The following is a 15,254-nucleotide window of genomic DNA, read 5'->3' as shown; positions in this document are numbered from 1 at the left end:
CAGTCTAGTGAGCTGTCTTTATTTATCTAAAATATTTGTTTAGCCAACCAATCTAAATCAAACTTTGGGTAGCTTACAAACAAGAATAAACAACTATTCATACAATAAAAGCAAGAACAAACAAACAAACAAGCAAAAACCAAAGCAGAAAAATCTGGCATCACAACCATACTTCTCCGATGCAATCTATACAATCTTCTTCTATTACTGAAGGTGACTTGAAAATGAGCTTCCTGATCCTAATCCAATACTGTACATTACAGATATTCTTCCATTTACGACCATTCATTTAGCAACCATTCAAAGTTACAACAGCACTGGAAAAAGTTTCTTTTGACCATTTGCATTTATGACTGGATCCCCATGGTTACGGGATCATCATTTGGGCACTTGGCAATTGGCATATATTTATAACAGTAGCAGAGACCCAGGGTCACATGATCACCATTTGCGACCATCCCAGCTGACTTCTGACAAGTAAGATCAATGAGGAAGCTGGTTTCACTTAACAACCGTGTGATTTGCTTAACAGCCATGGCAAATATTATGGCAAAAAGGTCATAAAATCAGGCACAACTCACTTCATGAATACATGGCTTATTGACCGAAGTTCCAGTTCCAATTGTGATTATGAATTGAGGACTACCTCTTCACCAGGGTTCCCCAAGCCCCATGCTGTGGCCTACTACCAGGCCGTAGCCTATTTGGAACTGGGTCATGTGACAAGAAGGCTGGCGTGCAGATGCACACAGCTCAACTTGCACTCGAACTGCATGTGGACGCCATGTGCTTGCCAGCCCATCACTTGAGTGAGTTGACTTGAGAGCATGTGAGTATTGGCCCACCACTCATGAGGCCCAATTCCCCTTCCCCCCCACAGCCAAATTGCTAAGCTGCAAAGGTTAGGGACCACTGCTCTACACCATATTGACTCTCCAACTATTTTCTTAGAATAGCAAATGCAGCCTGAACAAATGCTGTTATTGCTGGTTATCTTGTTTTGAGGTGAGAGAACAGATGAACTCCTTTGCGACTCAGACTGAATGCCTCTGTAGAAATCTTTTTGTGCCAGTTAAATTCAGCTAGAATAAGTGCTTTCCACTCGTTCTGTACTTTAATGCATCCAATCCTTAGAATCATATCTTAAACCATTACTTTGGATTTATCCAAAAACTATCACTCTTGGCTGTTTTTAAGATTCCAGCATGTGAATGCAAGAAACCATTATGATTCCGCATGCATGCCCAGTTTTTCCTTACTATTCTATTATTAATGATTTTACAATTAGGAGGTCCAGAGATTTGTCAGCCCACAGCCAGGACAGTGGCAGGGCAAGGCAAGGCAAGGCAAGGCAGGGACAGGATTCTTTTTATCAGTCTTGATTTCAACACGGTTAAACCACAACAAAGGAGAACTCTCCTGCAGTTATATTGCAGCAAATTGGACTTCAAAGAGAATTGCAAGTGACTCTTTGTTTTTATTGCTTCCCTCCTCCCTTTGTTCCTCAACTCACTTACCAGCAAGGTGTATGTGAATTGTTTCTGAGAGGGGAGGAGGGAGGGAGGGAGGGAGGGAAGGAGAGAGAGAGAGAGAGAGAGAGAGAGAGAGAGAGAGAGAGAGAGAGAGAGAGAGAGAGAGAGAGAGAGAGAGAGAGAGAGAGAGAGAGAGAGAACAAAAGTAATTGCCACAGGTTGCAAATAAATTAGATTCATCTCCTGCATAAGAATGGCTGCACATTGTTAGTCTCCATCTGCTAACTGCAAGAGGAGGCGATCCAAGGTGGGCCCACAGCTGAACTTGGATTTTGTGCTATCTAGTCAGAACTCAGGAGCCTGGAGAGATGCTGCCGGCACTTTTACATGATGCAGGGAGCTGATTTATGGATTCCTTTTGGCCCAGTTATACATATAAACAAGCCCATTTTTTGACATAATGGAAAACAAAATGTTGCTACACAGGGTTTTAGCTATTAAGTCTGGGAAACTGACATAAAAGAAAATACATAATTTTGAATGGTTGCCTAAACTAGTGCTTCGGGAACTTTTTTTGTTTATAGCAAGGCCCATTAGGATAAAAAAAAAATGCTTTATTTGCGTTTCTTCAGATCAAAAATCAACAGCTTTCATTTTAGGTCATAAACTGCACCCTGTTCCATTTTTTTAAATTTTTCAACCATGTAACTGTTTTATTGAAAATGGGAAATCAAAAAATCTAAATTTCCCATTAAAAGCAGGAGAAATAACACGCACAAGAGGCGGCAAGCGCGTGGGGACCTTTAGTTTCTGGCAGCAGCAGCAGCCCACTGGTCCTTTGATTGGCACACTCTGGGGCTGCCCAGCCCATGGAGCACAGGTGAATTGATTACCTGTCCAAGCAGCAGGTGGAGGAAGATGTGGGGCAGGAGATCCGGACATGCTGAGTGAGCTGCAGGAAAGCTGAGAGTCGGTAGGCTGGAGCAGGTGGCTGGCTGTGGGAGGCTCATCTTCGCGCGGCGGCATTGGCAGCAGGCAGAGGCACGGAGCAGAAGGCAGGTGATCCTGACAAACTGCACGGGCCACAGGCAAAGTGAGAGACACAAAGACAAGTCAACCTGCCAACTCTGGCCCACTGACTCTTTGGCTTTCCCCTGGCCCAAACAGCGCATCCAGATCACTTGCCTTCCCCTACCTATGCTTCCACCTGCTGCTTGGACAGGTAATCAATTCACTTGCACTGCATGGGCTGCGACTGGTCCCGGACACCATCGGCCCATGCATGCGCATAATCTCCTGTGATGGCCATGCCCACCCCCTTCACTAGGGCTTATGTTTGGTGTAGGGCTTATATTAGGTGCATGCCAGTGGTGGGTTTCAAAAATGTTTACTACTGATTCTCTGGGCGTGGCTTGGTGGGTGTGTCTTGGTGGGCATGGCAGGGGAAGGATACTGCAAAATCCCCATTTTCTCCCGATCAGCTGGGACTTGGGAGGTAGAGAATAGAAGGGGGGGCAGTCAGAATTTTTACTACCGGTTCTCCGAACTACTCAAAATTTCTGCTACTGGTTCTCCAGAACTGGTCAGAACCTGCTGAAACCCACCTCTGATCCATGCTTAAAAATCAGGCTACAGCTTATTTTGGGGGTAGGTCCTATTTTCGGGGAAACACGGAGCTAAAAAAATTTGAGGACAAACCTTCAAAGTGGCAGTGCAGCTTTCATGGATTTTAAAAATTAAAACAGGCTAGTAGTGTAACTTTAGATTTAAAAGTGAAATTAAAACTTTTTTTATCTAAAACCCTAGAAGGTAGATATTAGGGGGGGTCCTCAGGGAAGGGTGTTTCATAAGATAGCAAAGTTCACATTCTAGACAGAGAAGACCACTGACTTGAAAGAAAATCAAAGAGGACATATATGTTAAAATTGAACAGCTTGCCCTCAACAGAGGGGAAGAGATACAACACCACCTATCTCCTGTTTACAACACAGTCCTTTCAGCAGTCTCAAGAAGGTTCTACATCTATTTACACTCTGATTCAGGTGACCCTGACGATACTGATAAACCCTCAACAACAAGGGGTCCTCTGTGCTCTCTGAGCTTGCTTGTTTTCTTGCAGATGTTTCATTACCCTAACTAGGTAACATCATCATCACTAGCACCAAGGTCCCCTCATTTCAATCCTGAGCTACAAATATTCTCCTTTATTGGCCTCAACAATTTTCAGAGAGCTAATGACCTCTCATAGCAGCTCTCAGAGTGCTAACAACCAGATGACTACAAAGAACATAAATCCTTCTGTTCCCCACCAGTCAGTTAGAACTGTTGAAGCTTCTTGGATGAGAAGTGAAACTTTTTCAAAGAAAAAAATCCAAGCAAGTCTGGTGATCTTTTGGAAAAAGCACCTTTAGGACAGCCATGACCTGGATGATTGAGAATATCTATAGACATTTAGATTGCTACAACTAGTAAGTCTCAGTCCTACTAAACTTCTATCATACATCATTTGGTGGAGACTCCTAGAGATGCTTCTCCAAAGATGAAATTTGAATTTACTTATTTTATTTATATATTATTTCTTAACAAGATTTATAAAAGGCCACCCAGCTCAAACAGTTTGGTATTGGTTTGGTACATTTTTTTTTTTTAAAAAATCCTTGTTAAACAGTGTGGTACTAATTAGGAATGTCTGTGTGATATGATGCAACACCTATAAATTTGCATCATCTTCCAAAGTCTACTGGAAGAATAAATGAAATAATAGCACGAATACACACTAATAGATGTTTTCCGAGCTGTGCAGGATGGTATTATGATGTCTTCTAACATTGACATAATGCTTATGTTTACACAATGCAAAACTGTACCTGATTTGAACTTCAGCAGCATGTGATTAAATATTGTTCTGCCTATCTATCATAAAAATGCTATCATTTGGGTTTTACTTTCTTTAAGACTTACAGTCCTCCTGAAACCCTCCTCCATCCCAAAAAAAGATTATAGCATCAGCCCTTTAATTAGAAGGCCAAATGAAGTATTTGTATTGGCGAGCCAGACATAAATAAACTCCCAGTCATATTTCACTTCTAACCACATTTTGGATTTCAAATTCTTCTCTCAGTTTCGCCACATATCCCAGTCCTAGATTAGGCCTGGTTGGGGCTCAGTAAACTGCCCCTTCCCATTCTGTGAGTTTATTGTGAGATAGGAAAATCAGGGTGAGCATATGGGCAACGTACCTTTCCCCCCCTAAAAGGGGGTGAAAATTTAGCCCTGCCCACCCACTGGCCCCCACCCTTTGGCCTCTGCCTTCCACCAAGCAGCAAGAAGAAACAGTTCCTTTCAGCTTAGCATAGCCTAATTAGCACAAGTTGATTGGATCGGCCTCCCGACTCTCAGCTGTTTTGCTGTCAGCTGTTTTGCACAGGCCTTTGCTGCTTGCTGCAAGGAGGTAAATTGCTGGAGCAGATTTTTTTTTACCTTGTGCTAATCAAGCTATGCTGAAAATGAAAATGAAAGCAAAGCAGGCTGTTTGCTGCAACGAGGCAAAATTGCTGGGAGGCAGAGGCAGATTTCTTTTTCTTGTTTGCTTCACCAAAAAAGGTGAGAAAAATACGGTATCTCCTGATGAATGATGGTCATCCACTTCCCACTCATTGCAATGCAGACATTGTCAGGAAGATGTTCTATTGACCATAAATTCATGTTTACTCACCCACACGTCTCCCCTCAGTTTGCCTGGGGCTTGGAGTTTCAGCTGAAATTTCTTTGCCGGAATATTAGATTCAGTTAATGCTGCCATCCAGCCTTACTATCCTACCTCAAAACTCAAGTTATCAGCGTACTGGTGGTCCATTGAGTCACCTGTCACTTGGTGCAGTTTTCTTGGCAACATTTTCAGAATAGGCTGGCCAGTATCTTTTTCCTAGAGGGAAGGGAGGGAGAGAGGGGGCAAGGTCACCCAGTTGTTTTTCATGTCTCTGGCAGGATTAGAATTCACAGTCTTCCTGCCTGTAATCCATGGTCTTTATTTTACCTATTACATCGCATTGATTTTCCCAATTGATCGGACATAATTGGCCGGTGTTTCACTTGTGTCAGTCTATGTATTTTGGAATTAAGACAAGAAATGTTAGTTTTTAAACTGCCCAAATGTAAGCCAATCAGTCTGGATGTGATCAAAATCAGAATAGCTGTTAAATATGTATTTTCTTGCCCCTGTAAGAGAACAGCCTTCCTGCTTTTTTGTTTGCCTGAAGTAGAAATTCAGGGCAAATCCAGTATAGGTCATTAACACATGGCCCAGAAAGAAGAGATGGCAAAAATAATGATGTCATTAAATCAAGCTTTATGAATATGTAACGATGCCTTATTTTGCATTATTACAGCTGTTACTTAAAACATGCCTCAGCCATTGTCCCATTGATTGTTAATTTCTGAGCTCCGTGTGAAGTCTCTGATGACTCCAGAGAAGGAGCTTTAAAGGGCCTTTGAGAGATTAAACAGAAAACACAGAGAAAAGCCTTTTGGATCTGTGTCTGGGGATGTTGAAGAAAAGGAATTAATCAGAAGGGTTGAGGTTAAGCATTCTAAAGCAGAGGAGCTGCCCATTCATAATAGGACTCCTTACATAAAGGGGAGGCTCAAAGATTTGTGAATGAGGTTAGAGCCCAGCATTTGATATGTATGGCAGTTAAAAAAAGAGCTCTAGAGGTTAGCAATAATTGCTAGGAGGAGGAGGAAGGGCACGGGATGTAGAATGTGGGGAAAAGATATTAACAAGTTAAATGTGTTCTGCTCTTTCATTGCTATAATGCGAAGCTACTTGGAATTAAATCCTCAAGGAAGACTTTTTGCTCTGCACGGGAGGTGAAGGGAATTTGGAGAAGATAGTTTCATCGCAAATGATGATTGGGAACTTCTAATCACTCTTTGTGTCACATTTTGAGGATGCATGTGTTTATAACTCCAGTGCAAGAAATGGCATCAAGTCTAAATGAGTCTCATATCTATACCAGAAAGGTATAAAGTATAAGCTTTATGGGTCTCCCTAACCTGATGGTGCGTATATAGCCTTGCTGATGGAGGATGATAGGTGTTGTAGCCCTGAAGGCACCAAATTATAGGACTGTAAACTCTAACACGTTCTAACAGTGGCGATACATCATACATTTAAGGAAAAGGGACATTAAATTATTGATCTATATCCCAGCAATAATTTAACATATTAGAGAGATCTGAAGCCTTTAAAGCAACAATTCGGTTATGCAATGGGAGAAAAAAAAATCAAATAATTGGTTGGGATTGATTACAATGCAATAATATCTGAAAAGCCAGGAGTTGGCATTGGCAAAAGGTGGAGTTCAAAAAAAGACATTCTCTTCTTTCCCAATATATAATTTGGCAAGCTGATTAGGAAAACACAAACTTATCTTTTTGAGCATAGCACTGTTGTATGCCTCCAGTTTTCATCTGTATGTTTTTGAAACTGACTGGGTTCCTAGTTTGAGAGTTTGAGAGTTACCATCTGACTGGATTATAAGCACAGTATGCATTTTTTTTTAAATTTCTAGGTTCATCAGGCTTTCTTTTGTATATATTGCAAAATATGCTAATTCATATTTCTTAGAAATGAATCATCATAACTTTTTTTTTAAATCTCTTTTTCTTTCTCTCTCTCTCTTTTTCTTATAGCTCCACCAGCTCTAAAACTATCTGTGAATGAGACTTTAGTGGTAAATCCAGGGGATAATGTTACCATATACTGTTCGTTAACAGGCGGGGATCCTTTGCCTCAGGTAGTCTGGTCTCACTCACCTGGTCCTATGCCTCTGAACAGCCTGATTCAAGGGGGCAATCTTACCATCTGGGGCATTCAAACCGAAGATTCAGGTTATTACAACTGTACAGCCATCAACAATGTGGGGAACCCAGCCAAGAAGACAGTGAGCCTATTGGTGCGATGTACGTCTTTCTATTAATCTAATTGGGGATGGAGCCTGAATTTCCAACTCACTTTGTTCCTTTTAAAGATTGGAATAAATTTAAGACTGGTACTTCAGGACAGAAAGAGTATTAACCAAGCTTGATTTTATATTGCATTGCTTCCTTTCCTTCAGTCCTCGTAATTTTCAGGTTTGTTTTTAACACATAAGTGTGTACACATAAGCATACACATATATATATTGCTTCACACTAGTTACATTGAAAGGAGAGGGGGTTTTGATAGGAGATGGATGCAAACAATTAAGTTTTCTCGTGTTCTTTAAAACTCTTCCCTCTCTTCTTGTTTTTCTCCTGAGCTCTAAAGTCATTTCTGTCAAAGCAACCGCTCTTGTCACATTCCATATATTGATGGTCAAATTAATACATTTGTTGTGGCCCACCAGCGGCTAGCAGAGCTGGCTAGCAGAGTCAGACAGTGAAAAGGTTGGGGAGGAACTTGGGCCAGTCCTGGGGGCTGGGGAAAGCTCGGACGAGGGCTCTGTGTCGGAGGCAGAAAAGGAGATAGACAGCAGTGAGGCAGAGGAACAGCTGGAGCCTCTTCCCAGTGTGCACATGCGCAGAGCTGCCAGAAGACAAGAACAATTAAGAAAGCAGGTTCAACTCGGGAGTAAGGCCACACCTTGGAGATAATTGGTCCCTCCCATAGGAAATAAAAGAGGAGCAAACAGAGAGTGGGCTTTTGCAGGAAACAATTTGTTCATTCCGTGACTCTGAGAGACTCTGTTCCAAGTTTTGCCTTGTACTCCGGTTGGAAACAATTCATGTGGCAGCTTGCCAAACGAGACAAGGTGTGTTGAGAAATATTCCTTTGAAAAACTGTTTGGACAAACCTTGCTGACTGTGAATGAACATAATTCACAGTTGTGTAAATAAAAGAGGTTTTGCCAGTAATTCCTGCCTCCTGCTTATTAAGGGAGCCTTGGTCAGAACAACATTATATTTGCATACAAGCATGAGGTAGCCTGTTCAAAAATCATGTTTGTATCCCTCTCCTATCAAGAATGAAATTATAGCAAGGAGGGGAAGGATATTCGTTCCCCCCCTGCATCATAGATTCAGTGAAAACAACTTTCCAGAATTATTTCTGTCTAAGAAGAGGAGATGCTATGAAACAGAATGTTAAATTCTGTTGAATGTAAGAATGTGAATTATATGGTGTACTTGTTGCGTTATATAGCAACTCAGATTTCTATGTCCTGTCAATCAGGACATGACATGACACAACATGACATGATATGACATATTTTGACCGTTTGAAGATCAGGCACTGATATATTCAACAGTTTGGCCTTTGTATTTCCTCTAGCCATGAAGAATGTAACCTTCCAGATCACTCCTGATGTCATCAAAGAGAGTGAAACCATCCAGCTAGGCCAGGACCTGAAGCTCTCATGCCATGTGGATGCTGTCCCACAAGAAAAAGTTTTCTACTTCTGGTACAAGAATGGGAAGTTGGCCAAATTCTCAGATCGAGTAGTTGTCATCAAAAATGACCCCGAACTTCCCCCTGTGACAAGCAGCCTAGAGATAATTGATCTCCGTTTCACGGACTATGGTACATACTTGTGTGTGGCATCTTTCCAAGGAGCACCCATCCCTGACCTTAGTGTCGAGGTGAACATTTCTTCAGAAACAGGTAAACTTCCATTTAATTTTCAACTTATCCACAAGCCCGATTAAGGATAGAATACAGTTAAAAAAGAATGTACGCTTTCATCAAAATCTTTCCCAGGAGCTTCATAAAGAGCCTAAGCTCTGTTTACCAGATAGGTAGATTAGCTTTAATCACAGGATAAATCCTTTTCAAATTATTTGGAGGGTTTAAGATGGAAGGCTGCACTGCTATGCAACTTCTTTTCTCTCTGTTCCAAATTTTTTTGTTTTCAGATAAACGACTACAGAAAAAGTAAGGCTGAGTAAATTTATATCTAATATTTCATAATCCATATTATGTTGTTGTTTTTTAATCTAATGTTTTATTTCTATTTCTTTAAAGCATAACAAACCTTTCAAAACAAAAAGGCATAAGAGTATAGCATGTTAAAGTGAAAGACAGATTCATCTTTGAACAGTTCCCTGCACAATAGAAACTTCTCTGCATATAGATCAGTAGCAAATTGGGAAGAAGGAATAGGAAGGGTGTAACCATTTAGCCATGCAAAGTGGCTATGAGGAAGAGTAACTTTGTGATATTCTTTGAGGATGATATTACTAATGCCTTGGGAAGTTCTGGCTAAGAGCCAAATTTTATATGGCACTAACTACATCACTGAAACTAGATCAGGGTTTTAAAATAAATGTAATAGATGTGGGGAATGATATTCATTAGGGATAAATCCAAGGGAAAATTATTGAAATTTTCCATCTCTAGGCCCTAGCCAGAGGTGAAATCTACTTACCTTCCCTACTGGTTCGGAAGTGTGCGTGCACGTGCACATGCATCATGTGTGATTTTGGACCCTTTGTGCATGTGCAAAGCCTTCTGCGCATGTGCAGAGGGTAAAAAAGGTTACTTCCTGGTTAAAACCAGGAAATAACAACAACCGTGCGGCTGGGTGGAGCCTTGCGCTGCTGCCACTACTGGTTCTCCGAACCACCTGCCGCCGCCACCACCGCCGCCACTACCGGTTCGGCTGAACTGGTCCAAACATAGCATTTCATCCCTGGCCCTAGCCCCTTCCTCTGTGCACACATGCACTGTGATGTTTTTGTTTTGTTTTGTTTTTGAAAAAAAAATACCTTGTTTGTGCTAGCGAGTTTTGTTTATTTTATTTATTTAGTTCAAAACCATCCACAGTGTATTGTAGCGAAATTTCTGCAGGGATTAAAACCTGCCCTCCATATGTAGTGTCCCATTGAAAATAACCTTCATACTTATTGACTAAAACAAACAGTGGTTTATTTTCTAATGATTCACTTAACATCACATCTTATTCATTTGTCAGAGGGATTCAGAGGTCAGGCAGATAGAGAACAAAGCTTTCTGAAGTATCTTTGCAACAAAGGTCACAGGTGCCTATCAGAGAAACAATGGGAATGCTAGCAGTCCACTTAAAACAAGTTTCTAAAAGAAAATCCTTTGCAAGGCTCTTACCACAGAGAAATGCAGAAGTACTCTGAATGGAGTATGGAACTATAAATACACCCAAACACACACATACATACACCCCAAACAAGAAAGAAATTGAAAAAGAAAAGTATGCAACTATACCTTTCACACTTCTTTCTATCAAGTAATCTTAAACTTTTCTCCATAAGCTTGTTTTTAATCACCAAATCCCAAGATCATATTCTTCTCTCTCTCTTTTTTTTTCAATAAAGAGTCCATATAAAGTTTCCACAGCTGTAAAAAAAAAAAAATCATGGGTTTTGAAAAGGCTTTACTATGTTTGTACTGAAGTGTGGATCTTTCCCCTAGTTTGAACACAAATAGGAATGGTGGTGTATTTATTCCCTGGTTTTCTGAATCTTGTTCCCCTCATAAGATTTAGCAAGCAGGTCATCCAACATAAGGGTCCCAGAAAGGCACCTTTAATTAAAAACTTTTCAAATGCAATTTACACATTTTTCCCATAAAGAAAATTGTCTCCTGCCAGGTGAGCATATGCCGGCAGTACTGAGCATGCGGGTGCAGCTCAATCTTCACACCATATAAGAGAGGATTTGATGAGATTCCATAGCCCACAGAAGACCTGCAAATTGAAAATTCACCTTCTTATTGCCTAGTGATACAGCTGATGGAGATACTGGATGCTAGACCTACATAAATATGCCTTTAAGCCAGCTATGAGCTATATTTTTGTATGATTAAAATCATCACACTCCCTCTTGGCCCTCTTACATTTATGTGTTACACGCAGATATTACTTGGTGATGCAGGTAAAAATAAATTTGGAACTTTTACATTGCATTTTTTAAATCCCTTCAAAATGTAAAAATATACATAAATATATTTGAGGAGAGAAAGAGAACTTCACAAAGAAGTACAATTATATCAATTTCAATTATATTTTAGTACAAATATACCCTACAATAATCTTTCCCAACAGATGAAATACCAGTTTTACTGAGGTATACAACTCCTGGAATTTTTCTAGTGAGAAAAAAAAAGTTATAGTTCAAATATATTTGGAGATCAGCAAATAGGAGTAGGCAGCCCTGAAGAATCTGTATCCCCTAATTATAATCTTAAAAAGAGGGCAGAGAAGATGGTGAAGATTATGAAGAGAAAGTTCTGAAAGTTGGAGGAATTGCAATACATTCTATGGAACAATCAGAAAGATGATAGAACAAATTCATTCTTTGTATGCAAGACATTTGGACTTGAGCCAATGGGAATGAGTTACAGACTGCTTCATAAGGTGACAAAATTTTACAGCATTTTCAATCATTGAAATAAAGGGGTTGGTAGGTACATGGAAGGTCATCTAGCTCAGCTCTCATGTCTTCACTGTTTTCTCTGCTCCAGACTAAAACCTCCATCCAGAGGAGTTCCTCATCCACTAGAAGCCACTGGAGTTGGAGGCCAATACATTAAAAATAATAATTTATTATAATGTATTTTATAATGGTATAATGTTATATTACAATATTATAATTGCTATATAACATTACAATAATAAACAAAATGAAGAATAGAAAAGAGACATGGCATGGCAAGGCAAAGTATCATATTGCCAATACATTAAAAATCTAGCAGACAAAGCAGATAATGAGACCTGTCAATGGCTAAAATCAAGTTAAAGAAAAAGACAAAGGGACTAATCCTGCCTGCACAAGATGAAGCCTCAAGAACAAATACATACAAAGCCAGAATTGAGAAGACAGAAACAGAGAGCAAATGCCAACTCTGCAAAGAAACCAAACAAACAGTGGACCAACTAGTTAGGTGCCACAAGAAGATCATATAGACCAGAAGTATCAAAACGCATGGCCCACGGTTTGGATTCAGCCAAACTCTGAACTCAAATTCAACTCTGTGATAGGTCACAGAGTTGGCCTGTGGAGCCGTCCCAGAGACAGTGAGGGACTGGCCCCTGCTGTCCCGGGACCAGCCACTCCCACCCAATTAGCCATGATGACCAGGCCACATCCACCTCAGCCCCCCAAAGGCAAGCAAACTCCTGATGCGGCCCAGGATGGAATCAAATTTGACACCCCTGGTATAGACTGACTACAAACAACAGCATGACAAAAGGGCATTGGAATATCTTCAAGTTAATACCATGCACCAACACCAAGCAAAAACTGGTGAGACCACAAAATAGACAACGTATTAGAAAATGAAGAAGCTAAAGTGCTTTGGGATTTTAGAATACAAACAGATAAGCCCCTGCCACATAACATCCCAGACATAAAATTGTTGATAAGAAAAACAATAAAGTTGGAATAATGGAAGTTGAAGTGCCTAGAGACAGCAGAAGAGAAGAGAAAGAATGAGAAAATCATAAAATACAAAGACCAGCAGACAGAAGTAGAATGCCTGTGGCAAAAGAAAACAAATATAGTATCAATAATAATAGGTGCCTTGGATGCAATCCCAAAACATCTGCAGCACAATGTGAACATCATCAGCACTGACAAAATCACCATTGGTCAATTGCAAAAGGCAGCTTTACTTGGAACAGTTTACATCCTGCGACAATGCCTTTAACATCATAAAACAATATCTGCCTGTCCCAAGTCCATCGGAAGGACTCAATAGGTAGATAAAAATGCCAAATCCGGTCTAAACATCTGGTTGATTAATCAATAAATAACAATAAGTTTTTTTTCTTTCATGTCTCTTATCATTCTAGTTCTTCCTTGGAATGCCTACAATTTTTTTATGTTTTCCTAAAATGTAGTGTCCAAAATAGAACATAGAATTCTAGTTATGTTCTAAGTAGACTATGATATCTTTTGATCTTGACACTATTATATCTATTAACGTAGCCATTGACATAGGCTCATTGGATACAATTGTTCAACCAGCTCTTATCAATCTAAGAATACCATAGTCCAGCCCATATTTTGCCATACTCCACAGTAGAATCTCATGAAAAATATTGTTGAATTTTTGCAGAACACACTGCTGGACTATCATAGCTCTATCAAAAATATCACATTGGTTTGTTGTGATTTCTTCTTGATAAGCTCATGTTGGTTTTGCCAAGCAATGCATTCTTTTCTAATCAATTGCTTAATAATCTGTTCCAGAGTGTTGAGAAATGACAATGTTAAGCTGACTGGTATGTAGTTAGATGGGTTCTTTCCCCTCTTTTTTAAAGATAGGATTAACAGAATGAGGAAGGCTTTTTTCTTATGCCAAGCAGAAGCCAAATTCTGTGGTAGCATATAGAACAAATAATGATGGTGATCGACTGAACCAGTCTTGTTTAAAATAACAGGGTCAAAGAACTAAATATGCTTGACTTCAACTTCAGCAATCTTTTACATACACACATCACTAAGCTAACTCTTAAACATTGCTGTTGAATAGTTGTTCTTTCTTGTCATCTTTTTCCCAATAGTGCCTCCAACTATCATGGTACCCAAGGGTCAATCCATCATTACTGTCCGTGAAGATTCTAGAGCAGAGTTACAGTGTGAAGTCCGAGGGAAACCCAAACCTCCTATCATCTGGTCCAGAGTTGATAAAGAGGCTCCTATGCCTTCAGGGACCATGACAGTGGAGACTAATGATGGAAAGCTGCATTTTGAGAAGGTGACTCAAAAAATGAGTGGGATTTACAAATGCCAGACAGCCAGATACAATGGCTTCAACATTAGACCTCGAGAAGCCCTGGTGCAACTCAACGTACAGTGTGAGTATAAATGAGGAACATATTCTCTTTGATGCAGCCTATATATCTTTACTGACTTTGCATACTAGATAATTTTGTTTTGTTAATAACAAAAGTAGTGTGCAGACAAGGGTATGTTTGAGTTACTAGATCTTGTACTTCCACAGAGTCAGAAAAGTTTAAATCTCAGATTTAATGGTTAAAAATGTTATAATGGAATACATAATTTTACATGATATATAATATAGTATACAATTTTAACATAAGACAGTAGAATACTCAACTCAGAAACTGTCCTAAGAACTTTTCCCAGTTATATCCCAATGCTTGTGCTATTAGAGAGACCTGAATATGTTCACTGGTATCTGACCAAACATAATTTATGAACTGTCTGCCCATGATGAGTGAGGAAAGGGATGACTATTTAATCTCTGCTTTGTGAGCATGTCACTCTGTAAAGATATCCTGTGTGTCCTTGAATGGCCCAAGTTCTTTTGATGTCAATTAAAATGCCAACTGTGTTGCTTTCTGCATGTCCAAGAAACCCACATCTGCCCTGAATCCATAACAGTTACAGAGAATAGAAGAAATATTTTAACATTATTTTATGATATCGAAGTTTACTAGATAATAGAAATAGAATATTTCTACATATTAGAATATATACATGCAATTTTATTAATAATATGACATAATTAAAATTAAAGGAAAAAAGGAAATTAAAAACTTTGTAAACATATATCCAAAACAAAGCAGCCTGTTCAAAAGTTTACTTCTTTGGAAAAAAAATTGTGAATGGTTGATCTAGTACCTTTTCAGCAAAGGGTACTAGATACAAATACTGAAAATATTTTTCAGTATTTTCCAACATACAGATGTGAAGAACAACCACACCCAGGAAGATTCTATAAGAGATCATAAATAGATTGTTTTGTAAGTACCTTGAAGACAATGCAGCAGCTATTAGTGGTCAGCATGGATTTGTTAAAAA

General features: G+C 39.6%; 1 protein-coding gene across 2 annotated transcripts in view; it reads left to right on the top strand.

Annotated features, from left to right (window-relative positions):
• The window catches only part of MDGA1 (MAM domain containing glycosylphosphatidylinositol anchor 1), a 312,822-nt gene that overhangs the window by 143,809 nt on the left and 153,759 nt on the right, over positions 1-15,254 (top strand). For both annotated transcript variants that reach the window (XM_034428035.3, XM_034428036.3), the window contains exons 6-8: positions 7,167-7,436; positions 8,785-9,114; positions 13,991-14,284. In XM_034428035.3, coding sequence (XP_034283926.1) covers positions 7,167-7,436; positions 8,785-9,114; positions 13,991-14,284 — 894 coding nt within the window. The remainder of the gene's footprint in view (positions 1-7,166; positions 7,437-8,784; positions 9,115-13,990; positions 14,285-15,254) is intronic.

The sequence above is a fragment of the Pantherophis guttatus genome, chromosome 1 (genome assembly GCF_059756535.1).
Source record: "Pantherophis guttatus breed Tessera chromosome 1, ASM5975653v1, whole genome shotgun sequence".
In the NCBI taxonomy this organism is placed as follows: Eukaryota; Metazoa; Chordata; class Lepidosauria; order Squamata; family Colubridae; genus Pantherophis; species Pantherophis guttatus.
This window is presented reverse-complemented; position numbering and strand designations above follow the sequence as displayed.